The following is a 26,740-nucleotide window of genomic DNA, read 5'->3' as shown; positions in this document are numbered from 1 at the left end:
GCCCGGAGACTGATTTTGCTTAACTGGAGACTTACCTGTCCCCCGACACACGCCCGCTGGATCAAGGAGGTGCTCTACAACTTAAAGCTTGAAAAACTTAGGTTCTCTCTCAAAGGCTCTACCAAGACATTCCTAGATACATGGAACCCTTTCCTGGAACTTGTTAACTCTCTTAACTTGTTTCCGGACTCGGAAGAGGACTGAGTGTCCTCTATCACAGCTCTGTCATATTCCAGCTGCTATCCCCTCAACCCTTCCCCCCCCCTCCCTCCCCACAATTTTTTTAATTTTTAAAAATAATTCTTTATTTTATTTTCTCTTTTTTTCTTCTTTTTTTTAAAAAACATTTTTTTTATTCTATCTATTTATTTATTTATTTTTTAATCGTATTTGTGTGGATGTGTACGTATGTGAGTGTTGTTTGTCCCCGGGTGGCGAGGGTGGGTAAGGGTAAGGGTTTTGAGGGTCGTTTACACACTGTTGTACAATTATGTCCTGATTATCACTGCCTGTTATCATTGTATGTATGCAAATTGCTGTTAAATTCAAAATTCAAATTAATAAAAAAAACAAAAAAAAACCAGGCTTTTCAGCCATAATGAAGTTGTTGTCATTTAGCCCTCACCGAGCAAGTAGGCTCAGGTTGGTGCGACTAAAACAATTAAGTGCTGAGGAAAATAATTTAGCTCGCTTGGAAGAACGTGGGACTCACGAGGCCTTCAATCTATGCAGCGTCACAGACATATAGTAGTACGACAAGACAAATGTTTCTGCCCAGAGATATTCAAGATTTAGCTTGATTAAAATAACTCCTATTCCAATGTCTAATTTCAGAAAACAACATTAACCGTTGTTTGTAGTTTGGGGAAGAAATGCGGGCTTATTGAGTATATACAGTAAGTGCATGCTGTGCATGAGCTCACTGCACTAGGATAGCAGTGTGAATGGATGATCGCTGGTTGGCATGGGCTTGGTGGGATGGTTTCCATGCTAAATCAACAATTCACAATTTAATTCCTGCAACTGAGATGTCAGTACATGTTTTGAGAATGAAGGTAATGTTTTTTTTTCTTCACAGGATGTATTGCTCCAGGTTTGTGCTGCTGACAATGGTTATCGCGCTTGTCAAGGATTCCCTCGCCACCTCCTGTGTCGTTGATAAATTCAACGTAAAGAATGGATTTGACCAAAAAAGAGTACGTTTTTGCTTATATTTAAAAAAAAAAAATACGGTAAATGATAAAATAATGTTAAAAATTCTTGCGGGTAACAACAGGATTTTAGATCTAGGATCATGTTGCCATTGGAGCATTTCCTGCCAAACTGGATGACTGCTCCCTGGTGGGAGAAAGCAGTTGTGGAGCTGGAGGTGGGGGTGGGGGTTGGGGGTTGGGGGGTGAGAAATGTACAGTATGCTCATTCCATCTATAGCTTGTAAATCGGAAGAAACGGAGAAGGAAAGCTGTTGTAAGAAAGATGGTTAGACAGGGCAAGACAGGCTTTGCACACTGATGCAGTGATGTCTGCTCCAATTGCATTGACATTCCTTTCTCCAGTGGCGTAAGCTGTTTTAGTCACAATTGTTTTTCTCAAAACGGATTTGAGTTTTTTTAAACTTTTTTTATTTTACATTTTTTCCAACATTATTTTTGCTGGTACCAATGATTCTATGGCATCTTACCTTGCACAAGAGAGGAGGTTGAATATTATGCTACGATTTTGTGCAGTGGGGCTTGAGAGTTGGCAGAGTGTGCAAGCTGTGAGATCTGGCTGGAGGGTGGGTCTGTGAAGCTGCAGAATGTTAGGTCCTTTCCCACAGTTGATGCTCATGAATTGTTCCATTGGCTGGCACAGTCTACTCAGTGGAAGGTGATAGGAGGTCCGCAGTTGGAAAGACTCCCTGATAGGACTGACATGAAAGGACATGCTGCAGCCCTGTCCTCAGTGGGCCCATTTCCACGCTGTGTCTCTAAACTAAACTTAAGTGTAAAGACTTGAAGAGTGAAATAAGCAACTACTTTGAGCTGCTTGCACAGTTTGTCTCGTGGTCCCATTACAGGAGTCTACCAAGAGAATTCCAGGCATAAGGTGCAAACTAAAGCCCAACCCAGTGGACGTTGTGGAGAGAATCCACAATTGTGAATTGATTTTTGAATTCTCTTTTTTTATTTTTGTATTTTTAAATTTTTTTAAACTATTTTTATTAGAAGCAATTGTACGAGAATAAAACATTCGGCATGTAAAATTATAAAATTGTTGTACAGCTTTAATGTTGACCCTTTAACCTGAAAATGAGGGAAAAGAAGAGAGAAAGAAGAGAGGGAAAAAGTGAAAGTGAAAAGACAGGACCCCTAGACTACCAAAGTAGTGTGGTCAAAGAGTGAATAAAGATATAAGAGGAAAAAGAAAAAAGTGGAGATATACCTGCTCCTCGTCCCCCCCCCCCCCCCTCCCCCTCCCCCTCCCCCGCCCACCTCACCCATGAATTATATTTTTAAACATATGTAAGTCGATCAGGTACTATAGACTCTATGTTTCATAAATTGCAGTATGCTGGTAAATGGTATGCTCTGGCAAAGAAAGACCCAGAGGGACTCTTCCTCGACGACAACATCTCAGCTGAATACTTTGTGGATGATGAAGGAATTATGACAGCCTCTTCAAAGGGAAGAATAAAGATTTTTGGGTGAGTCCCATTTTACCATTTCGGATTGATGCTGAATAGATCGTAGCAAAGTTGAAAGTAATTATTTAATTAACGATGTTCAACCTTATTCTTTTAATATCATAGTTACAGTGCTGTAACTTAGATGGAGTTGGAGTAAGATTAAATGAAGAAACAACTTTTAATTTATTTATTAATATTAAATATTAAACATCTAATTCTGACAAATTACATTTTCCATAAGTTGATATTTTAAGCTGTTTGCATAAGGATTCTAATTAATATTATGTTTCTAGTTTGAATGTACATTAATCTCTATAGTTTGACAAATATATAACCAGATAGAAAACTACCATTAGATCTACCACCCTTGTCCAAGTGCACTTTTAAAGCTGGTCTGCTCTAATGATACATGAATGATTATAAAATGATCGAATCAGAAAGAAATCATGTAAAACCATATCAATCAATATAATTGACTTCTTCTCCTGGGATATAAAGTATTGAGAACAGACAATAGGTGCAGGAGTAGGCCATTCGGCCCTTCGAGCCAGCACCGCCATTCAATGTGATCATGGCTGATCATCCCCAATCAGTACCCCGTTCCTGCCTTCTCCCCATATCCCCTGACTCCGCTATTTTTAAGAGCCCTATCTAGCTCTCTCTTGAAAGCATCCAGAGAACCTGCCTCCACCTCCCTCTGAGGCAGAGAATTCCACAGACTCACCACTCTCTGTGAGAAAAAGTGTTTCCTCGTCTCCGTTCTAAATGGCTTACTCCTTATTCTTAAACTGTGGCCCCTGGTTCTGGACTCCCCCAACATCGGGAACATGTTTCCTACCTCTAGCGTGTCCAAGCCCTTAACAATCTTATATGTTTCAATGAGATACCCTCTCATCCTTCTAAACTCCAGAGTGTACAAGCCCAGCTGCTCCATTCTCTCAGCATATGACAGTCCCGCCATCCCGGGAATTAACCTTGTAAACCTACGCTGCACTCCCTCAATAGCAAGAATGTCCTTCCTCAAATTAGATTGAATAAAACATTTCTTCACTGCTCATGTTTTAACGTTGTAACTGTTGCTTTCTACATGAACTATGTGCTTGACCATTTACCGGTAGGTTCTGGGTGATCTGTGCCGATATGGCAGCTCAATATAATGTACCTAATCCTCTAGAACCAGGGAAAATGGAGATGACTTACCAGGGGCTTGCAAGTTACCTGTCCAGCGGAGGTGCGTGGATGACAACACTCATATTTTTATATAGACTAAGATTAAACCTAAATAGCTTAATTTACCACTGATATTTATTCTCTTCAATAGACAACCTTTTGTAAAATCTCGTGGATGACTGTAATATGTTATTTCCACCAGAGGCAATCTAGCTAAGACATATAGATAAATCCAAGTCTACATTGTAGTGGTGTACTGAAGCCACAATGTGGTGGGTTGGTAGCATGGTTACCTTGTTGTTATAAGAATTAGTCTTACCTGCAATACTAGCGATACTGGGAGCACCCTATGTGAAAAAGCAATGTGTGTAATTCGTTAAAAAGGACACAAAGTGCTGGAATAACTCAGCGGGTCAGGCAGCATAGAAACATGGAAACATAGGTGCAGGAGTAGGCCATTCGGCCCTTCGAGCCTGCACCGCCATTCAATATGATCACGGCTGATCATCCAACTCAGTATCCTGTACCGGCCTTCTCTCCATACCCCCTGATCCCTTTAGCCACAAGGGCCACATCTAACTCCCTCTTAAATATAGCCAATGAACTGGCCTCAACTACCTTCTGTGGCAGAGAATTCCAGAGATTCACCACTCTCTGTGTGAAAAATGTTTTCCTCATCTCAGTCCTAAAAGATTTCCCTCTTATCCTTAAACTGTGACCCCTTGTTCTGGACTTCCCCAACATCGGGAACAATCTTCCTGCATCTAGCCTGTCCAACCCCTTAAGAATTTTGTAAGTTTCTATAAGATCCCCCCTCAATCTTCTAAATTCTAGCGAGTACAAACCGAGTCTATCCAGTCTTTCTTCATATGAAAGTCCTGACATCCCAGGAATCAGTCTGGTGAACCTTGTTGTTGAGAGAATGTAGATTTGCAAGGAATATACTTGGAAACGGTGTGCGTAATCCTCGTCGCCGGAGTCGGGTGAGTGCTCCAGAGCTCTGTGTGAAAAATATTTTTTCCATCTCGGTCCTAAAAGATTTCCCCCTTATCCTTAAACTGTGACCCCTTGTTCTGGACTTCCCCAACATCGGGAACAATCTTCCTGCATCTAGCCTGTCCAACCCCTTAGGAATTTTGTAAGTGGGTGATCATCCCTGGAGAATTCCAACATTCAGTCTGAAGAAGGGTCCTGATCTATCTATGTTCTCCAGATGTGCTGGCTGACTGAGTTACTCCAGCACTTTGTGTCTTTTTTGAAAAATCCGCATCTGCAGTTCCTTATGTCTCTGTGTAATAAGGATCTTATAGTTTTTAGAGAACTAATCTTCCATTTAGACTGAGCCAGCCGGATCACAAATGTTCTTTCTCCACTGTGATTGCTTATGGGCCAGGGATCCCATGAGAATGGTACATTTTTTAAGGAGGCTTTGAGAACATGAGTGTTTCCTTTATTCACCTGGCAATCCCATGACACGAGGGAGATTGGAATAGCGTGCTTCATTTCGAAGGCTGGTGTTGGGTATATGAATGAGGTGGCCTGACCATTGTGTTTGAAGCATTCAACAAGCATAACATGAACCTCACCACATAGCTCCTGGCTGACTGGACAGCAGTGATTCCCACCTTGCTGTAAAGTTCAAAGGCATGGACTACTTACAGCAAGCACTACAAAGCATTGGAGAGATTCCTCCAACATTTTCCCTGCCAAATCCTCCAAATTCACTGACAGGATAATCAAACCAAATACAATGTTCCCTCTCAATCCAAAACCTCAGCATTAAGGCTCTAATCACTCAACCATCTCCAATGAGTGGACACCGTCATTCATTCCCATGCCTGATACCAGACAGACAATTTACTCAAAGCTCTTTCATGGTTAGCATTTGGGAAGCACCTCTTCTGGGCAGCACAGTGGTGCTGGTGGAGCTGCTGCTTCACATTGCCAGACCTGGGTGCAATCCTAATCTCGGGTGCTGTCAGTGTGGAGTTTGCACGTTCTTCTGGCGACTGTGTGGATTTCCTCTGCATTGCCTCCCAAACCCAAGGACATGTGGACTTGTAGGTTAGTTGGCCTCAGTGGATGTAGGGAGAGGATGTGAAAGTAGGATTATATGGAACTAGTCTGAATGGGTGATTGATGGTTGGCGTGGACTTGGAGGGCTGAAGGGCCTGTTTCCATGCTGTATCATTCATCAATAATAACTGAGAAAGAACCTACGGGGCACTAGGGAGGCTGTCATCTAATCTTAAACCACAGCATTCTCAGCATTACCTCTGTGTCTGGCTCTGACTATTACCATTACAGTTTAAGATAAAACTAGAGGACATAGAAGTAGGGGGAGAGTTAAGAGATTCATAGGGGAGCTGAGAGGAACTTTTTCACCCTGAGGGTAGCGAATACCTAAGATAGAGCCTGAGAGAGTGATGGAAATAGAGTTGAAGACAACATTCAAGGAGTGTCGACTTGAATTGTCTTTAGTGTAGAAGGCTATAGGCCAAGTGCCGGAAGAGGGGATATTTACAGATGGGTGGGCATGTATATAGTGTGTTGAAGAGCCTGATTCCATGTTGACTCGATGACGTTTTGCCGCTGTCTCCTTGTGACCTGCCCCTGATTGAACAAGTGCTGATGTACACACCTAGGCCAGTTTCACCTTTATCATGGTCTAGCCCTTACCATCAGTTTGGCAGCCATGTGATCAGATGAGGGGGGAATAGATTATAAATCAGAAAGAGGAGTTTGGACAGAGCCAGCTGCTATCAAACAATCTCCTTGCCTTTACTCCGAGCAGCAAACTAATTAAGGAAGTCTTCAGCCAAGTTAGCCTCCAATTCAATGTTCAACAACTGTGACCAATTTCTAATCCTCTTCTTACTGACATATAGAAACATAGAAAATAGCTGCATGAGTAGGCCATTCGGCCCTTCGAGCCTATACCGCAATTCAATATGATCATGGCTGATCATCCAAAACCAGTACCCTGTTCCTGCTTTCTCCCCATATCCCTTGATTCCATTAGCCCTAAGAGCTTTATCCTACTCTCTCTTGAAAACATCCAGTGAATTGGCCTCCACTGCCGTCTGTGGCAGTATATTATCTTCTCCTAATCACATAACAATGGCAGGCTCAGTAGTGCAACTGGCCTCAGATCCTGTCTGTGTGGAGTTTGCATGTTTCCCCCTATGACCACGGGTGCCCTGGTTCTCTCCCATATCAAGTCAAGTCAAGTTTATTCGTCACATACACATACGAGATGTGCAGTGAAATGAAAAGTGGCAATGCTCGCGGACTTTGTGCAAAAAGACAAACAAACAAACAAACAAACAAACAAACTACAAACAGAATGGATCATAATGATGTGCTGGTTGTTTTCCCACTATTTTCCCACTGTAAATTGTCCCTAATGTGTAGGTGAGAGAATCGGTAGTGGATGGGAATGTGGGATTAGCACAGGACTAGTGTAAGTGGGCGATTGATGGTCAGTGCAGAATCAGAGACTACTTCCCTGCTCTACCTATGACTCTATAACAACGACAGGTTAAAATAAACTCCTCCAAAATCAGTGATTAGAGTCATAGAACCATACAGTGCAGAAACAGGCCAACCCATTCATGCTCACTAAAATTCCCAGTCTAAGCTAGACCCATGTTTTATTATTAATGTTTAATGTTTTATGTGTCATTCCTAACTGTCACTGTATGTCATGTTGTCACTTTGCGAGTGGAGCACCAAGGCAAATTCCTTGTATGTGAATATACTTAGCCAATAAACTTATTCATTCATTCATTACCCACATTTGGCCCACATCCTTCTAAGCCCTTTCTATCTGTAAACGTGTATAGTGGGTGAATTATTCAATAATAGTGGATCTTCATACAATATTTTTGTCAATAGTAATATTGAGAAACTCCTTTTTTAAACAAAAAGTATATCGGCAAGTAGATTCTGTTGATATCATTTGGAAGTACTGAATGTAATATCTACAGTCCCTTGTGTCTCCACAACATGATCAGCTCCTGAGCGGTGTTTGTGTTCCCTAGGTGACCAGTATTGGGTGATTGACACCGACTATGATAATTATGCCGTCACATATGCGTGCCGCAGGCAGAAGGCGGATGGAACCTGTGATGATGGCTACTCCATCATCTTCTCCCGCAGTCCACATGGTTTCCCGGCAAACATCCAGCGTATCGTGCGTCAGAAACAAGAGGAGATTTGCCTCACTGGGCAGTTTGAGCCAGTGCTTCAGTCAGGTGAGTAAAGGGCCTGCCCCATGAGCATGCGACCTGCATGCGGCAAGCGCAACCAAACCGGAAGCGGGGGCCACGCGGAGGTCGAGTGATTGATGTGAAGTTCGAGCGAAGTCCGCGGGAAGTTCGCGCTTGACGTACGGCATCAAGACGCTGCGCACGCCCGTCGAGTCGGTGCGTACGCCGTCAAGGTGGTGTGTACGCCGTCTGTGGGCCGGCAGGCCGTTGCTGCGCGGAATTTTTGAACACGGTCAGTTTTTCGGAGCCCCGCGCGATGTCGGGACCAGCTCCGCACAACTCCATACGGCTCCGGCGATCGAAATGGGACCGGCCCCGCGAGGCCGTACGGCTCAAGTGACCACATTAGGTCACGCTCGCCGCATGCAGTCGCATGCTCGTGGGACCGGCCCTTAACTCCTCCACCACTGGCCCAGCTCTTCCACAGCTGCCACAGCACGGCTGCTGTGCATCTTATCTTCAAAGGAATTTGCAGCAACTCATCAAGGCTTCTGATCAGTCTGAAGAAGGGTCTCGACCTGAAACGTCACCTATTCATTCGTTCCACAGATGCTGCCTTGCCCGCTGAGTATCTCCAGCATTTTTGTCTACCTTCGATTTTTCCAGCATCTGCAGTTCTTTCTTAAAGGCTTCTGAAATGGCCCTTTGCCCTCCCTCTCCGCCTGCTCCCAGCCTGAAGGGTCTTAACCCAAAACATCACCCATTCCTTCTCTCCAGAGATGCTGCCTGTCCCGCTGAGTCACTCCAGCATTTTGTGTCTATCTGTAAGTGTAAGCCAACATCTGCAGTTCCTTCCCATACACCCAGCCTGAAAGCCATGACCTCCACCACCCAAAAGGATGAGGTGCAACAGGAAAAAGGGGAATGTCAAAACCTGTGAGCTTCCTTCCTGGTCACAAGCCATCCTAATTTTGGAGAAAAAAATCACTAGGTCTTTATCTGCATTGGGTCAAAATTCCATAAAGTACTGACAGCACTTTAGAAACATATATTTACAAAATGACATTTTTTCAAGAGTTTGGCTCACAGCTTCAGGCTGAGTGGCACAATGTAAAGACATTGGTTAAAAGGGCAGAGAGGGGAATATGTCCCTGGGTTAGCACAGAGTAGTACAGCACAGGAACAGTCCCTTCAGCCCATGGTATCTGTGCAGAGCATACCAAGATAAACTAATCTTACTTACATGCGTATCATCCAAATCCCTCCATTCCCTGCATATCCATGTACCAATGTAAACGTTTCTTTATGCCACTATCGTATGTGCCTTATTACCACCTCTAGCAGCCTGTTCCAGGCACCCACCACTCTGTTTCTCACATCTCCTTTTAAATTCACCCATCTTACTTTAAAGCTATGCCCTCGTGTCTTTTGACATTTCCACCCTGGGAAACAGGTTCTGGGGGTGTTGGGGTTGGTGCCCAAGTATTTTCAAAAGTGAAAATACATATAAAGAATAATGAGTAAGCCATTTAGAACAGAGACGAGGAAACACTTTTTCACACAGAGAGTGGTGAGTCTGTGGAATTCTCTGCCTCAGAGGGCGGTGGAGGCAGGTTCTCTGGATGCTTTCAAGAGAGAGCTAGATAGGGCTCTTAAAAATAGCGGAGTCAGGGGATATGGGGAGAAGGCAGGAACGGGGTACTGATTGGGGACGATCAGCCATGATCACATTGAATGGCGGTGCTGGCTCAAAGGGCCAAATGGCCTACTCCTGCATCTATTGTCTATTCACCTATTAGATGCATGCTCTTAGACCTAGTCTACAGGGATCTTGTTCAGGCAGGTTTCGCATGCATGGACATGTCCAGGCAGACTATGTGTGATTGAAAATCAGTGGGTCAGATGCACAGTATACCTGCAGGGAAAAATTGCACTTTGTGGGCCTTCCTATCTATTTTAATTGAAATGTACTGTGTTTGTTTTCCATTTAAGAGACATTTGGGCAGGTACATGGATAGGAAAGGTTTAGAGTTGGGACTAATTTAGATATGGCATCTTGGTCGGTGTGGGCAAATTAGGCCAAAGGGCTTGTATCCATGCTGTACCTCTCTATGTAAATGCTGCAAATTCTGGGCTATGGAGATTTAAGTTTAATATTATTATTATTATTATTATTATTATTATAATAATCTAAGGGTCCCAATTTAATTCTCATGTTTTTCTTTTTTTCAGGTGCTTGTCCTTAAAGATTCTTACGGGATAGACAACTTGCCTGCAGCTGAATCCTAGAGCTTTTGTTACAAACTGTTACATTGAGAGAGATTGAACCAGTAGATATAAAACCATTAGATCTTCTCAACATGTTCGGGTCAGAAATAGTTGGCCTACAATCTAAAGGTTTTTTTGAAATTTTTAGTAACAGACTGTCATAAAAAGTAATTTTAACTCTTGCCCTTCACATTAATAAACTTTTGGCATTAAACAGTAATTAAAAATGAAATGAACGTTAGTATAATTTTCTTGTTGTCAAATCGTAGACAAATATGATTGTTTACTAGAAAAAACCATGACAAAGACCATTTATTCTCAAACTATTGTGGAAATATATTGTTGATGTCATAGAGTATGTGTATCCAGAGACAGATATAACTGTGAATTTTACGAATAAATATATCTGCTGAAGGATTGTAACCAGTTTTCATTTCGGTAATAGAGGTTAGTCCCACATGATTCACTGGCAGCCACTTCCCTTGCAATACATCATGGTTGATAGAATGAACAGAGAGCTCTAGTATTGACAAACTGCACAATGAGGAAGGTGGATGAATGTTGTGAGGAGTCGTAGTTCCAGTGAGGCATCCACGATGTGACCTGTCCCTTGCCGTAGCCACCACACACCTCCCAATTAAGTGGTGGGTTGGGTCTAAATAACGCATGCTACCTTTTAAAAAGTACACGAGAAAAGAGACGTACATGCTGATTAATCTGAATTAACAGAAATGGTTGGAAATATTGAACAGGGTGTGCCACCACTGTGTAGAGAGAAACAGAGCTAGCATTTCAGGTTGGCAATCAGATCTGGAACATGGAGGTTAGTCAAGCCTCAAGGTGCGGAGAGAGTGGGGATAGAAGAACAGAAACAATAGGCCAATGATAGGGTGGAGAAGGCAGGAGAGACAAAATGGAGAATGGTAAACGCCAGGGCGGTGACCCGAAAGCTGGAAGCTGGGGTTCCCCCTCCACCCATTCTCCCCCCCCCCCACCCATCTGCCCCCCCATCCACCCCCCTCCCCCCACCATCGACACTGCCTCCTTCTTCCCCGGAGTTTCCGACATAATCCACCTTGAAAGCGACAGCAAGGAGAGGGGCGGGAGCCCTAGTGACCGAGGGGGGCACACTGAAAGACAAAGTGTCGGAGTAACTTAGCCGACTGAATCAGTCTGAGGAAGGGTCCCAATGTCATCTATTTGTGTTCTCCAGAGATCCTGACCCGCTGAATTACTCCAGCACTTTGTTAGCTTTCAGTGGGTGAAGAAGGACTTGCTGGTGCACCTTGCGAGTCGGGAGTGGGGTTGGAAGCTGGGGCTCTAAACAACCGTGAAGACGGTATGATCTAGGGATGTTTACATTTTATATTTGTTTTATTTAAGTTTCTGAAATTCTCATTAATCTCATGTTCAGTTTTGAACAATTCAGGGAAACCATTACCTGTGATGAAAGGACTTGTGGACTTTTCTCATTAATGAATCGCAGTGCAAATTTATTGGCAATTTATAAAAAAGACCAATAGAATTTTATTATTAAACTGAATTAAAAATATTCCATTCATGATGTAATTTTGAAATAAGAATCATTTTGGCTTGCATTGCCATGTGATCTCATATAATTACCTGCTTAGAGCAGACTCATGTATGTACATATTGATATTACAATTGTTCCTCATAAACATTTAGTAATATTTCCCTTCAACGTATTTAACAGGGTTAGAATATTTTCCAGCTTTGCCCCAATAGTTTACTGCACGAATCTTGTAGAAGCCAGACACCTGTGAAAGATCTGTCAGAGGAAGAAAAGATAACATGAGAAGTGATAAAAAAGATATTTTGCCCTCAAATTTCTTGAAGATGAACGATTTCACCTCAAAACCTATAATAGGCTGGAACGTGATGTTCTTCTTGAATCAAACCTCTGAACTCTTTTTTTGAGTGGCCCTTTCACTTGGAAGATGTACTGCGAAATGGACTTCCTTTTCTTGATCGGGGGAATAACGTGGTGAATATTATTGTCATTATAAATATAAGGCTACAGTCACCAGAGTGCGCCGAGGCCAAGATTGTACATCCTTGCTTGTTAGTGTTGACATACTCATATACTGTAAACAAAATGGGGTATACTGCTGCCTGTTCTGCTAGCGGTCTTTCATCATGATAGAAAGAGGAGTGTCTTCAGCAAAGAGAAACTTAGCAGTAGAGGCGGGGAAAAGGGCTCTTCCCAAATCCCAATTTTCCACATTCTTTTGAAATATCAAATTCTCTCTCAAAATAGATATATTTACTTAATTTGTGGTTAACTTTTTCATCTCAGCTTGGTTATCTGATAAAGTACTTTAGGAAAAGATGTTCAGGACAGGAAAAAGTGAAGGACAATTTCCTGCATTTTGTTCCTTTAATCATTGTTTCACCAAATATCTTCAATAATATTTCTTGTGCCGAAAACACGAAAACAAACAAAAGGTAAAGAATATCAAGTTAAATAACCATTTTGTTGAAAATGATAACGGGACAACATCTATAAGGAGTTCTGGTTTGTGTTTTGTGCAAATGCTTCAACAAAGAAAATCTGGAATAAAATCAGGGGAATTACTTGATCTAGTCATAGGTACAATTCTGCGGCAACATTATACATAAGCACAACATATAGAGAAATTACAATTGTATTTTCATCCCGTATTTTCCACCTGCGCCATCAAGTGTTTTAACTTTGAGATTTTAATGTGAATTGTGTCATGTGTGGATCATGGTTAAAAAGTCAAATACATTTATTTTATATTTTTTGGATAAATTCATTGCATAAGCAGAAGCAAAAATATAATACCAACCTTTTCTCTTGCTGAATGGAGCATATACAAAAATGGTAAATATAGTGTCCTTATCATTAATCCTTTTGTAAACTTTCCCATCAATTGAAAACTCTACTTCAAATGTTTTTAAACATCTGTAATAGAATGAAGAAAAGGGGATACTGAAGTAGTCATATCTTAGCTTCAATTTAAAATAACAAATATTGATTATTAATATTTACAATGACATTAAAATGAAGTTCCTGCGAGGGAAGTTGGGAGAGTTAATGGCGATGTCTTGAAGACAGTCTGTATCACAGTCGGGGAGGTGCATGTTCAAGTTCAAGTGAGTTTATTGTCATGTGACTGATAGGACAATGAAATTCTTGCTTTGCTTCAGCACACAGAATATAGTAGGCATTTACTACAAAACAGATCATTGTGTCCATATACCATAATATAAATATATACACACATGCATAAATAAACTGATAAAGTGCAAATAACAGATAATGGGTTATTAATAATCAGAGTTTTGTCCGAGTCAGGTTTAATAGCCTAATGGCTGTGGGGAAGTAGCTATTCCTGAACCTGGTTGTTGCATCCTACGACATATGAAGGTAGATAAACCTCCTGTGCTTGATCAGATATATCCAAGGACACTGTGCAAAGCTAGAGATTACATTGCAGGAGTCCTGGCTGAGTTATATGTTAGACATAGGTGAAGTGCCGGAACACTCGAGGGCGCTAATGTTGTGCCTCTTTTTAGGAATTGCTGCAACAAAAACCTTGGGAACTATAGACCTGTGATCCTAACAACCGTGGTAGGAAAGTTACTGGAGAGGATTCTGAGTGATAAGATATATGTGCATTTGATGAGATGGTGGATGATCAAGGATAGTCAGTATGGTTTTGTAAGTGATTTGTGTCTCACAAATTTGATTTTGAAGAAGTAATCGTGAAGGCTTATTCAAGGAGGGCCGTGGGTATAATCTATATGGATTTCAGCAAGGTCACTGAAAATATTCCACGTGGTAAACTGCTCTGGAGAATAAGATTACAAGGGGTCCAAGTAAAAACAGCTAACTGGATCCAGAATTAGCTTCGTGGCATGAAGCAGAGGATGGTGGTTTCTTGGACTGGTGGCATGTAATCTATAGTGTGCCTCGGGGATCGGTGCTCGGCCCGTTGCTGTTTGTCATCTATATCAACAATTTCGATGAGTATCTACATGGCATGATTAGTAAGTTTTCAAGTTCACACTAAAATAGGTGATATGCAAACACGAGCAAAGGGGATTAGCTTAGATGGGACATTTTGGTTGGCATAGACGATTTAGGCCAAGGGGCCAGTTTCAGCCTGTATTATTTCTCTGGAACAAGGCCAATTAGAAGTTCCTGTTGGTGAAAACTTCATGGTGTTCAACATGGCCTCGTTAAGCTGCAGTGGTGTTGTGCTGGAACAAGAGTTGTTAGTGCTTCAGTCCCCTGAACTTCTTGTGCAGTCTTCCCCAGGCCTCCTCATACAATGCCTAGCTTGGTTGGCCCCACATAGGATCATGATCAAGCCACCCATCTGATGACAGCAGTGTTCTACCAATTTTCTTGTTGGTGCCTTGATTCAAATAGTTAATTCACTGTCTGTTTTAAGGGGTGTTCACCTCCTTATTCATTGCAGGCTTTGTGAAATGCTGCAGAAAGGCCTTTGGCCTCGCTCTCTTGCCTGGTTTGTCCTCTCTATTGAGGTCAGGCCTTTCAACTTCCTTGCACAGGATTTCTCAAGTGATCTCACGCAGATCCCCACCAAGTCGTATCATTTGCTCTTCACTGATGCATCAGAGTCACCTCGGCACTGCTTACATGAGGATATTTTGATTTCAGTAGAAAACTGAGATCTCCGGCACAATAACTGGTCAGCTGCCTTCTCATGAGTGCGGTTAATCAACAACCTTGTGCCCAAAAGTATTAACCTTAATAGTCTTAATAGACTTAATAGTCTGGGAACCTTAATTCCCAGAATGAGGTGTTCCAGATTAGGGTATCGGAGATGTCCTCATTCTTTACGGAACGAGGGGTTCCCCTCTTCTATTATAGATGAGGCTCTCATAGATGAGGGCCTCCTCTATATCCCGCAGCTCCGCTCTCACTCCCCATCCCCCTACTCATAACAAGGACAGAGTCCCCCTTGTCCTCACCTTCTACCCTATCAGCCACCGCATACAACATATAATCCTCCAACATTTTCGCAACCTCCAACGGGATCCCACCACTGGCCACATCTTCTCATCTCCTCCTCTTTCTGCTTTCCGCAGAGACCGTTCCCTCCGTAACTCCCTGGTCAATTCGTCCCTTCCCACCCAAACCACCCCCTTCCCTGGTACTTTCCCTTGCAACTTCAGGAAATGCTACACTTGTCGCTTTACCTCCCCCCCACGACTCCATCCAAGGACCTAAGCAGTCTTTCCAGGTGAGGCAGTTGTTCACCTGCACCTCCTCCAACTTCATCTGCTGCATCCGCTGTTCCAGGTGTCAACTTCACTACATCGGTGAGACCAAGCGCAGGCTTGGCGATCGCTTCGCCCAAAACCTCCGCTCAGTTCGCATTAACCAACCTGATCTCCCGGTGGCTCAGCACTTCAACTCCCCCTCCCATTCCGAATCCGACCTTTATGACCTGGGCCTCCTCCATGGCCAGAGTGAGGCCCAGCGCAAATTGGAGGAACAGCACCTCATATTTCGCTTGGGTAGTTTATACCCCAGCGGTATGAACATTGACTTCCCCAATTTCAGGTAGTCCTTGCTTTCTCCCTCCTTCTCCTCCCCTTCCCAGCTCTCCCACAAGCCTATTGTCTCCGCCTCTTCCTTCCGTTTTCCCGCTCTCCCCCAACATCAGTCTGAAGAAGGGTCTCGACCCGAAACGTCGCCTATTCCTTCGCTCCCTAGATGCTGCCTCACCCGCTGAGTTTCCCCAGCATTTTTGTCTACCTTCGATTTTTCCAGCAGCTGCAGTTCTTTCTTAAACCTTAATAGTCTGGGCATTTTTCTCATCAGGAAACATGTCACTCCTTCATTGTTCTGGTGCTTATAGATCATGAGAAGAATTTCTTTATGGAGAGCTATATTTGCAGTACCACACATGTCGATGATGAGAGGGTGGCATTTTCCAGAGCTGGTACTGTACCGAAGGACGACAGGGGAGATACTCTCTATTTCCATGGTTTGTCTGACAACAGCAACTGGTTTGTGAATGCCACAGGGAATGCTAGCTCCATATTCTGCCGCCAGCACCCATTCAGATGAAGGCTGCAGGATATGTCTTATCAGGTGCAAAGACTTCATCACTGTGCCTCACAACCCAACCGAGTGAGGGCAGCAACTCTATATGCTGGAGGAAGAGCAGTGAGCAGAGCTGTAGCCTGGGGGACATAAGGCAAAGGTTGAAGAACCACAGCAGCAAGAAGAGAAGGTTCAACAGAATACGAACAGCCTCATCCCTCAACAGAATGGAGAAAGGGCCCCCTGATTGAAGTGGCTAAAAAGGATTCCCACTTGGAGGGGGACCTTTCACAAGGTGCCTGTTCCCACACAAACTAATCTCTCCATACTCCAATCATTAACATCAGCGTCATTCACCAACAATCTGCCAAGGCAGGTGAGAAGATACATAATAATCCATTAGAGAGTCAGAGTGGCCAACTATCTGCAGAGCCAAAAGAGATGGGGGAGATATTGAACAGTTTCTTTTCTTCGGTATTCACCAAGGAGAAGGATATTGAATTATGTGAGGTAAGGGAAACAAGTAGAGTAGCTATGGAAACTATGAGGATCAAAGAAGAGGAAGTACTGACACTTTTGAGAAATATAAAAGTGGATAAGTCTCCAGGTCCGGACAGGATATTCCCTAGGACATTGAGGGAAGTTAGTGTAGAAATAGCAGGGGCTATGGCAGAAATATTTCAAATGTCATTAGAAACGGGAATAGTGCCGGAGGATTGGCGTACTGCGCATGTTGTTCCATTGTTTAAAAAGGGGTCTAAGAGTAAACCTAGCAATTATAGACCTGTTAGTTTGACGTCAGTGGTGGGCAAATTAATGGAAAGAATACTTAGAGATAATATATATAAGCATCTGGATAAACAGGGTCTGATTAGGAACAGTCAACATGGATGTGTGCCTGGAAGGTCATGTTTAACTAATCTTCTTGAATTTTTTGAAGATGTTACTCGGGAAATTGATGAGGGTAAAGCAGTGGATGTTGTGTATATGGACTTCAGTAAGGCCTTTGACAAGGTTCCTCATGGAAGGTTGGTTAAGAAGGTTCAATGGTTGGGTATTAATGGTGGAGTAGCAAGATGGATTCAACAGTGGCTGAATGGGAGATGCCAGAGAGTAATGGTGGATGGTTGTTTGTCAGGTTGGAGGCCAGTGACGAGTGGGGTGCCACAGGGATCTGTGTTGGGTCCACTGTTGTTTGTCATGTACATCAATGATCTGGACGATGGTGTGGTAAATTGGATTAGTAAGTATGCAGATGATACTAAGATAGGTGGGGTTGCGGGTAATGAAGTAGAGTTTCAAAGTCTATAGAGAGATTTATGCCAGTTGGAAGAGTGGGCTGAAAGATGGCAGATGGAGTTTAATGCTGATAAGTGTGAGGTGCTACATCTTGGCAGGACAAATCAAAATAGGACGTACATGGTAAATGGTAGGGAATGTAGGTGAACAGAGGGATCTGGGAATAACTGTGCACAGTTCCCTGAAAGTGGAATCTCATGTAGATAGGGTGGTAAAGAAAGCTTTTGGTGTGCTGGCCTTTATAAATCAGAGCATTGAGTATAGAAGTTGGGATGTAATGTTAAAATTGTACAAGGCATTGGTGAGGCCAATTCTGGAGTATGGTGTACAATTTTGGTCGCCTAATTATAGGAAGGATGTCAACAAAATAGAGAGAGTACAGAGGAGATTTACTAGAATGTTGCCTGGGTTTCAGCAACTAAGTTACAGAGAAAGGTTGAACAAGTTAGGGCTTTATTCTTTGGAGCGCAGAAGGTTAAGGGGGGACTTGATAGAGGTTTTTAAAATGATGAGAGGGATAGACAGAGTTGACGTGGAAAAGCTTTTCCCACTGAGAGTAGGGAAGATTCAAACAAGGGGACATGACTTGAGAATTAAGGGACTGAAGTTTAGGGGTAACATGAGGGGGAACTTCTTTACTCAGAGAGTGGTAGCTGTGTGGAATGAGCTTCCAGTGAAGGTGGTGGAGGCAGGTTCGTTTTTATCATTTAAAAATAAATTGGATAGTTATATGGATGGGAAAGGAATGGAGGGTTATGGTCTGAGCGCAGGTATATGGGACTAGGGGAGATTATGTGTTCGGCATGGACTAGAAGGATCGAGATGGCCTGTTTCCGTGCTGTAATTGTTATATGGTTATATGGTTATAATCCCTCACGCACTTACTTACAGGTCACCTGCACTGATCATAACAGTTCATTAAATAAATCCTCAATCCATTTGTGGTTTTGTTTGGAACGCTGACTTGTTTTTGAGAAGCTGTACATTAAGGTAAAGAGGAGATAAGGTGGGACATGAAAGAGGCGGATTTTAAATGTATCTACTAGAACAGAGTGCTGATGGCTATGCAATCTGATTAAGATAGCATACAGTGGATGCACAGGCAAATGACCAGACATACCGAGTTGGTTTTCTTCCATTAGATAGTTCACGATTAACTTGTATGGTGGAGCATGGAGAAGACAAAGTATCGCAGCAGCTAGACTTTGTGGTAATTAAAGTTTGAAATGCTTGAGACTCATTATTGCTGCAGTATCATTAGATGACACAAGATGGTGCTCCATCTGTTACAGCTAATCGGGGTTTAAAAGGCTACACATCTGGAGATCTGAAATAGAAACTGGAGGTGCTGAAATAAAGAGAAAAAGATAAATAAAGAAACAGGGAACTGCAGATGCTGGTTTCCAAAAAAAAAGGCAGTAACTCAACGGGTCAGGCACAATTAGATAAATATAAAATAATATTCAATGTGGTGATCCTCATCATAATGCAGATAAATGATGAACAGCCGCTATCTGCAGCACCAGCATCTTTACAGTTTGCTGAGGAACATGTGCCCAGTGCCTGTCACTCTAAACAAGAGGGCATACGATGGACATTAGTCAAGTCTGTTGTCATGTGGACAAGTATAGAGGGATACAGGGCACAATGAAATGTTTGCTTGCAGCAGAAGCAGCACAGGTACATATACAGACAACCAATAAAAAACATAAATTAGATTAAAAATCTACAAAGCAGTGAAATATCTATGCAAAAAAAAGACAAGCCATTAGTGTAAAACACAATTAGAAAGCAAGTCTGTGGTTGTGCAAGAAGTCATCCGTAGACATGCCAAATCTCTTTAAACTCCTAAGTAGAGGCATGGTGGCCTTCCTTAGCATTTACATCTTTGTGCTGGACTCAGGACAGGCATCCGAGATGTTAGCACCCAGGAATTTGAAGCTCAGTTGCATAACATTTAATGTTACAAGCGCATGCCTTTCAGTAACAAAATGCTTCAATCGTTCTAAATCTTTTTTTTTAAATGTGGACTCTTTGCCTAATAAAAATACTCCCCTAAGCTAAATAAATTGTTTTCACTTTGCTGTGTGACTATTCTGGCCTGAAGCAACACCAATCTTATAGATACCTGGAAAGTAATTGCCAGCTGGTTGAGCTAAATAATATACAGTCACATCAGTGCTTTGTACTGTCATTCCAATACTAATTCTATTAAAGCAAATCAAAATTTAAATGAATGAATCTGACACAATTTGGCATTGGTTTCATTTTACTTTTTCATTTTTACCTCCCCTTGTTTCCGTGTTGCCTGACACCCCCTTTAAAGTGGTTGAGGTTGAGGTGAATTGGTGGTGGGTGGAGGTTGGTGGAGGGGGTCACGATCCTATGTACGTTTTTAACAGCATTTTCAACCTCCCTTATCAATATGAGAGATCAATGCACCTACGCCTGGCCCTGCACCCTCTTTAAAATTGTACTTTAATTTCAGTACTTACTTTGAATTTACACAACCATCAGTCCAGCTGATGGCCACTTGACCCAGAGTCAGAGGTATGAAACTCACTCCATTAACCTGCAAAAATAATTGGAACATAGTTTACACGACCTTTGATAATTTACTTAACGTGGAAACTTTTCAAACATGCATCAGTTGAAATCTCTAAACTCATATAAAATTGCCAAGAAGTTAATATCCAATAAATTCATAAACCAAATGATAACACAGCACTCAAGATTGGTGCTAATGATTTTCAATGACCATGTTTATTCTATATACAGGCTCCAACTCCACCAACTCCAGTTTAATCGAGTGCTCCAAGTGCCTGCTTATTGTGTTAAGAAACATTTAGACAGGTACATGGATAGACGTAGACAATAGACAATAGACAATAGGTGCAGGAGTAGGCCATTTGGCCCTTCGAGCCAGCACCGCCATTCAATGTGATCATGGCTGATCATCCCCAATCAGTACCGCGTTCTTGCCTTCTCCCCATATCCCCTGACTCCGCTATTTTTAAGAGCCCTATCTCGCTCACTCTTCAAAGCATCCAGAGAACCTGCCTCCACCGCCCTCTGAGGCAGAGAATTCCACAGACTCACCACTCTCTGTGAGAAAAAGTGTTTCCTCGTCTCCGTTCTAAATGGCTTACTCCTTATTTTTAAACTGTGGCCCCCGGTTCTGGACTCCCCCAACATCGGGAACATGTTTCCTGCCTCTAGTGTGTCCAAGCCCTTAACAATCTTATATGTTTCAATGAGATACCCTCTCATCCTTCTAAACTCCAGAGTGTACAAGCCCAGCTGCTCCATTCTCTCAGCATATGACAGTCCCGCCATCCCGGGAATGAACCTTGTAAGGATAGGATAGGTTTAGAGGGATGTGGGCCAAACGCAGGCAGGTGGGACGGGTGCAGATGGGGCATGTTGGGCCAAGGGGCCTGTTTCCATGCTATATGACCCTATGACTCAATGTGTGCTTAGAAAGTTCCAATTACTACATTTTCATTAAGCCCAAGACATTTTGCAGAATTTCCTTAAAGGGGAGACCATCGCTGAGTGTTTAATTGTCATTTGTACCAACAACAGGATAATGAAATTCTTACCTCTAGCAGCATAACATAACAGTATGGGTAACAGTGATATCAGTGCAAATACATGAGTGGGCACCCAGTCTCAAGATATTGCTGGAGGATGTATGCAATAGAGGGAGGACCTTTGATGGTCTATGAACCCAGCCCCTGTGATGAAAGAAATGTAATGACCTGATAGGCATGCTCAAGGGTTTTGGAAAAAGCACCAACACACATCTCCAAGGACATCAGATTCAGATTCAGATTCAGATTCAACTTTAATTGTCATTGTCATTGTCAGTGTACAGTACAGAGACAGCGACATGCACCACTCCACACACAAGCTTCATCCTGCTGCATGACCCAAACATCAGGTGCTACCCACACCTCCAACAATTTGTCTGTGCCAATCATATTATCCACACACTTTGCAACACTTCAGTGGCAGCCTTACCTCTCTCTTGTAGCAGAAGGTATAAGAGAGCACGGGAGACCCGACCTTTTCTTTGTCGGGTCTCCGTTGTCGTTGGGGCTGCAACGAGGAGCGGCCTCCAACAGGAAGACCGGGGGCTGTGGTGCCGACTACTCACCTCACCGTCGCGGAGCTGGCCGAGTCCAGAGCGGGTGGAGCTGTGGTGGACGCTGCTGCGGCCCGACCTCCGGAGATTCGGTGGCTGCAACTGCGGGTCTGGCGGACAGTGACACCGGGAGCCCGCGGGTCCCTGGAGGGAGACCGCTTTTCGGGGCTTCCGCAACGGCGACTTCTCCCGCCCGAGTTGCGGGGTTGAAGAGCTCCTGGAGCGGGGCCTACACCACCGCCCCGCTCGGCTTGGAATGGCCGCGGGACTGCGAGCGCACGCCGGGGGCTTTAACACCAAGAACCCGGTGCGCGACCTTGCATCACCCGGCGTGGCTTTAATGGCCACGGGACAATCGCCATCGCCCGCCGGGGGCTTTGACTTTGACTCTGACATCGGGAGGGGGGGGGGGGGAGTGCAGGGGAGAGATAAGTTTTTTTGGCCTTCCATCACAGCAATGTGATGGATGTTTATGTAAGTTATGTTGTGTCTTGGGTCTATTTGTTTGTAATGTATGGCTGCAGAAACGACATTTCGTTTGGACCTCAAGGGGTCCAAATGACAATAAATTGAATTGTATTGTATTGTATTGTATTGTATTGTATTGTAGCCCATATTCACAAACTATCAAACCATGATATTTTGCAGCAAACTATCATGTCCACAGTGTCAGCTGTCATAAGCTCGTAAGGAATAGAACCATAGAACCATAGTACCCCGTCCTGCCTTATTCCCATATCTCATGATTCCTTTAGCCCTAAGAGCTAAATCTAACTCTCTCTTGAAAACATCCAGTGAATTGGCCTTCACTGCCTTCTGTGGCAGAGAATTCCACAGATTCACAACTCTCTGGGTGAATAAGTTTCTCCTCATCTCAGTACTAAATGACATACCCCTTATTCTTAAACTGTGACCCCTGGTTCTGGACCCCCAACATCAGGATCATTTTTCCTGCATCTAGCTTGTCCAATCCTTTAAGAATTGTATATGTTTATAGGAGCAGAATTAGGCCATACGGCCCATCAAGTCTACTCCGCCATTCAATCATGGCTGATCAATCTCTCCATCCTAACCCCATTCTCCTGCCTTCTCCCCATAACCTCTGAATCATTCTATCTCTACTTTAAAATTATCTACTGACATGGCCTCCACAGCCTTCTGTGGCAAATAATTCCACATATTCACCACCCTCTGACTAAAGAAATAGCTCCTTGTCTCCTTCCTAAAAGAACGTCCTTTAATTCTGAGGCTATAACCTCTAGTCCTAGATTCTCCCACTAGTGGAAACATCCTCTCCACATCCACTCTATCCTTGCCATGTTTAATGGGGAGGTTGCTCAAGCAAAGATCAGCAGAGTTCCATTGTTCGTTGAGAAAAACACTATGTTCTTATTTAACTGCAGGCACAATGAACTGCAGATGCTGGTTTACAAAAACATAAACACACAATACGTGCTGGAGTAACTCAGCGGGTCAGGCAGCATCTCTGGGGGACAAGAATAGGCAATGATTCGAATCGGGACGCTTCTTCAGACTGATTGTAGTGTTGTGGTGGAGGAGGGGTGGGGGAGGGAGGAAGGAAGGGAAGCTGGAAAAGTGTTGGGGGCAGGACAAAGCCTGGGAAGTTTGAAATGGATACAGGCAAGAGGTGGGGGGCTGATTAGCAGATTGATGGTCAAAGGCTAGAGAAATAAAGGAGCCAAAATGTTATCAAAAAAGGGGAAAAGAGGAATAAAATGTGAAACCACAGTGAGGGACAGAGGTGGGGAACAAAGGGAGAGTGGAGGAAATGGGTGTCCATCCAGTGGGGCACCTGGAGGGCCAGAGCCTCAGCTGTATCCCCCCCCCTATAACATGCCAGACCACCTCTTTTTCAGCTGTTTCCCGCCTACTACGATCAGACTGAAGAAGGGTCCCGAAGGGTCTCAACCCAGAATGCTGCTTATCCATTACCTTCAGAGATGCTGAGTTACACCTGCACTTTATGTTTTTTTCCTTATATTTGCCCTCATATTCCATTATCATTTTCTGCTTTATAACCTAGTTCAAATTTACTCCTTCTACATGCCCTTTTCTTCACCTTTAATGTGCCTATTTCAAAAGACCTAACCATTGAGAAGGACAAAGCCATCATCAATGCTTCCTTCCAAGTCACGAGCTGCCCTTATTTGAATTCTATTGTCTTCCCTCCATTCTGGCCGGGTCAAAATTCTAACCTAGCAGTACTTTCTGCAAGAAGCATTTGCTAAAGCTTCTTCAACATTATCTCCCAAACTAACAATCTCCAACATTAATAAGGGCAAGGCAAGCAAGTGCAAAATTGTTTCCCAGTCTCAATCAGTCATCAATGGGAAAGTACCGTCGCTTTTTCTTTGTAGCTGGGTTAAAATCTGAAGCTTCATGGCAAGCAATATTGTTGGAATAACTTCATCACAATGACTGCAGCAGTTCAGGAAGGTGACTCATTAAATCTTTCTGAAGTTAGTTGGGGACAGGTAATAAATATGGCTGTGCCAGTGATGTTCACATCCCATAAGTGAAGAAAATTATTAATCGAGTAATGTCCTTACTGTGCAGGATGAAAAAAGGTCCTAAGATTTCCCAATTATACAACAAGATATCCTCTACCGCAACAAGGGAAATTAAAAAAGTCAAATTATAACCTGATTTGGAGGCCCTTTGGGCTTTGCGCAGATGTGCAGAAGATACACAGAAGGAACAGGAAGCTGCAGTTTTAAAATGAGTGTTCCTTCTGCAGGAAATGGCATTGGTCCTTTAACTACTGGGTCCTGGCAAAGACAAAATCAAATGACCATAAGACACACAATTACATATGAAACTAACATTGACCAATACTTATATGACAAAATATACCTTCATAGAAACAAATGATCTACGGTAAGGTTGGTGACCTTAAAGCCAGCATTTATCAAGCAGAAATGGCTCTGGTCAGCTCTCCTCAGTATCTTGACATTTTTTACTAAAAAAACCCAACAGTTCTGCAATGAATAGACAGATTGTAGTTCCTTGCTCATAGCGTGGATTTCGGATTGCACTTTGATTTTGGACTCTGCAGTTTTCCCACAACTAGCACCAGGGAAAATTGCATGCTGAAATTATACCTGGGGCAGGAATGGCAAAGCTATTTGCTGAATGGAGAAGAATGGCTTCTGGGAATAATGGCGTTAATTTATGAGTATTTAATTGCCTTTGCGCTTGATTTATTCATTTTTACACAAATAGTTAACTTTTATAGTTTTGCTAATATTAATTCAGAGGTGGCCACAAATAGGCAACCATCATAGAAGTCTGGGCAAAACTTAACCAACCATTTGGGATTACTCATGAGTAGAGCCAGGATGTTTAGGCACTAAAAAACTGAAATAGGCAGGCAAAAAGGCATAATAAAATTACAAAAAAAGCACGAAAAAGGCATTTATTGACAAAAAAAGGCATAAAAAGGCATTTATTTCCACCACCAAAATATGGTTAAAAATTATAATATAAAGGTATACTACATTAAATGACCAAAATTGCCTGGTTGCACATAATTACTAGCATTTTTTTCAAATTTTCTGGTGTTAAACTATGCCGTCTGTCAGACAGAATATGCTTCAGTTGTGAAAAACTTCTTTCTACCCCAGTTGAGGTCACTGGTGCATACCCGAAATAAGCTACAGAATCTATATTCATGTTGCTATCTTGTGCATTACAACTACCTTTGAGAAATGTAGCTATGTTTTGTATTTCTTCAAGATCTTTGTTTCCTAAAATCACTCTCTCCCATTTTCCTGTATGTCTTTACCTACATCGCCAGAAACTTTACGAATATCGTCAGTTACTTTGTTGAAAACCTGCAAGTTATTCACTAATGTTTTGCCACATTTCTCAAGGGAAGTGATAGCTTGTGGGAAGTTTGCAAAATTGGAAGCAATAAACACAAGATCGCGGTGGAGGGACTTTTTCTGCATGATTTCACTGACGATCCTGACTGCAGCAGATTCTCCTTCTTCAAAACAGCTGATGATTTATTTTATCTTTTCAAAGTTTGCAGCATAGTAGAGTACAGCAGAGAGCCATGTACCCCACCTAGTCAAAACGGGCTGAGGAGGTAGCGGAATCTCGGGTGCCTTATCGTTGAACAACTGCACACGTGACGGTGCTTTGAGGAAGATTTTCATGACATTGGAAACTAGGCGATCGACATTTGGAAATAAGCTACGTCTGTGCTTGGCAATTCTATGAAGTCCTTGAGCTAAGCATGTCAAATGCAACATTTTGGGGAATAAAACTTGAAGTCACAAACAGAAGTACATTCTCGTGTTTTATACTTTCTGACCATGTGAAGATGTAAACAACTGAGCTATAGATGGTACACAAAATTGCTGGGGAAACTCAGCGGGTGCAGCAGCATCTATGGAGCGAAGGAAATAGGCGACGTTTCGGGCCGAAACCCTTCTTCAGACTGATGGGGGGTGGAGAAAGAAAGAAGGAAAAGGGGAGGAGGAGGAGGTGCCCGAGGGCGGGCGGATGGGAGGGTGGGAGGAGACAGCTAGAGGGTTAAGGAAGGGGAGGAGACAGCACGGGCTAGCCAAATTGGGAGAATTCAATGTTAATACCATAAGGACGCAAGGTCCCCAGACGGAATATGAGGTGCTGTTCCTCCAATTTCCGCTGTTGCTCACTCTGGCAATGGAGGAGACCCAGGACAGAGAGGTCGGATTGAGAATGGGAGGGGGAGTTGAAGTGCTGAGCCACCGGGAGGTCAGGTAGGTTATTTCGGACTGAGCAGAGGTGTTCGGCGAAACGATCGCCCAACCTACGCTTGGTCTCACCGATGTAAATCAGCTTCCTCTCCTCTGAGCTATAGATGAGCTGTTTGACTTCCCCAATACTTCCAATGTCAACAA

At 43.0% G+C, this 26,740-nt stretch overlaps 2 protein-coding genes across 3 annotated transcripts in view; one reads left to right on the top strand and one right to left on the bottom strand.

The window, feature by feature from the left end:
- The first annotated feature begins 899 nt into the window (after window positions 1-899).
- LOC116970778 (purpurin-like) lies at window positions 900-8,107 on the top strand. The gene is made up of 4 exons (XM_033017279.1): window positions 900-1,196; window positions 2,550-2,686; window positions 3,787-3,899; window positions 7,882-8,107. Exons 1-4 carry the CDS (start codon window positions 945-947, stop codon window positions 8,100-8,102), a joined length of 723 nt encoding a protein of 240 aa, XP_032873170.1. The 5' UTR covers window positions 900-944; the 3' UTR covers window positions 8,103-8,107.
- A 390-nt stretch (window positions 8,108-8,497) lies between these two features.
- LOC116970725 (alpha-L-iduronidase-like) overlaps window positions 8,498-26,740 on the bottom strand; it is a 74,788-nt gene continuing 56,545 nt past the window's right edge. The window contains exons 9-13 of one of the 2 annotated variants that reach the window (XR_004411300.1): window positions 24,494-24,619; window positions 20,179-20,255; window positions 13,149-13,264; window positions 11,941-12,106; window positions 8,498-9,014 (exon numbers count right to left, since the gene is read on the bottom strand). Coding sequence is in view for 1 of the 2 variants with exons in the window: in XM_033017211.1 (XP_032873102.1) it covers window positions 12,000-12,106; window positions 13,149-13,264; window positions 20,179-20,255; window positions 24,494-24,619 (426 nt within the window). In the remaining variant the exon portion in view is untranslated. Of the gene's footprint in view, window positions 9,015-11,813; window positions 12,107-13,148; window positions 13,265-20,178; window positions 20,256-24,493; window positions 24,620-26,740 lie in introns of those variants that run through there. The other variant, XM_033017211.1, reaches the window with a different exon arrangement.

The sequence above is a fragment of the Amblyraja radiata genome, chromosome 1, assembly GCF_010909765.2.
Source record: "Amblyraja radiata isolate CabotCenter1 chromosome 1, sAmbRad1.1.pri, whole genome shotgun sequence".
Classification (NCBI taxonomy): domain Eukaryota; kingdom Metazoa; phylum Chordata; class Chondrichthyes; order Rajiformes; family Rajidae; genus Amblyraja; species Amblyraja radiata.
Note: the sequence above shows the minus strand (reverse complement) of the source record. Positions and strands in the feature narration are given on the sequence as shown.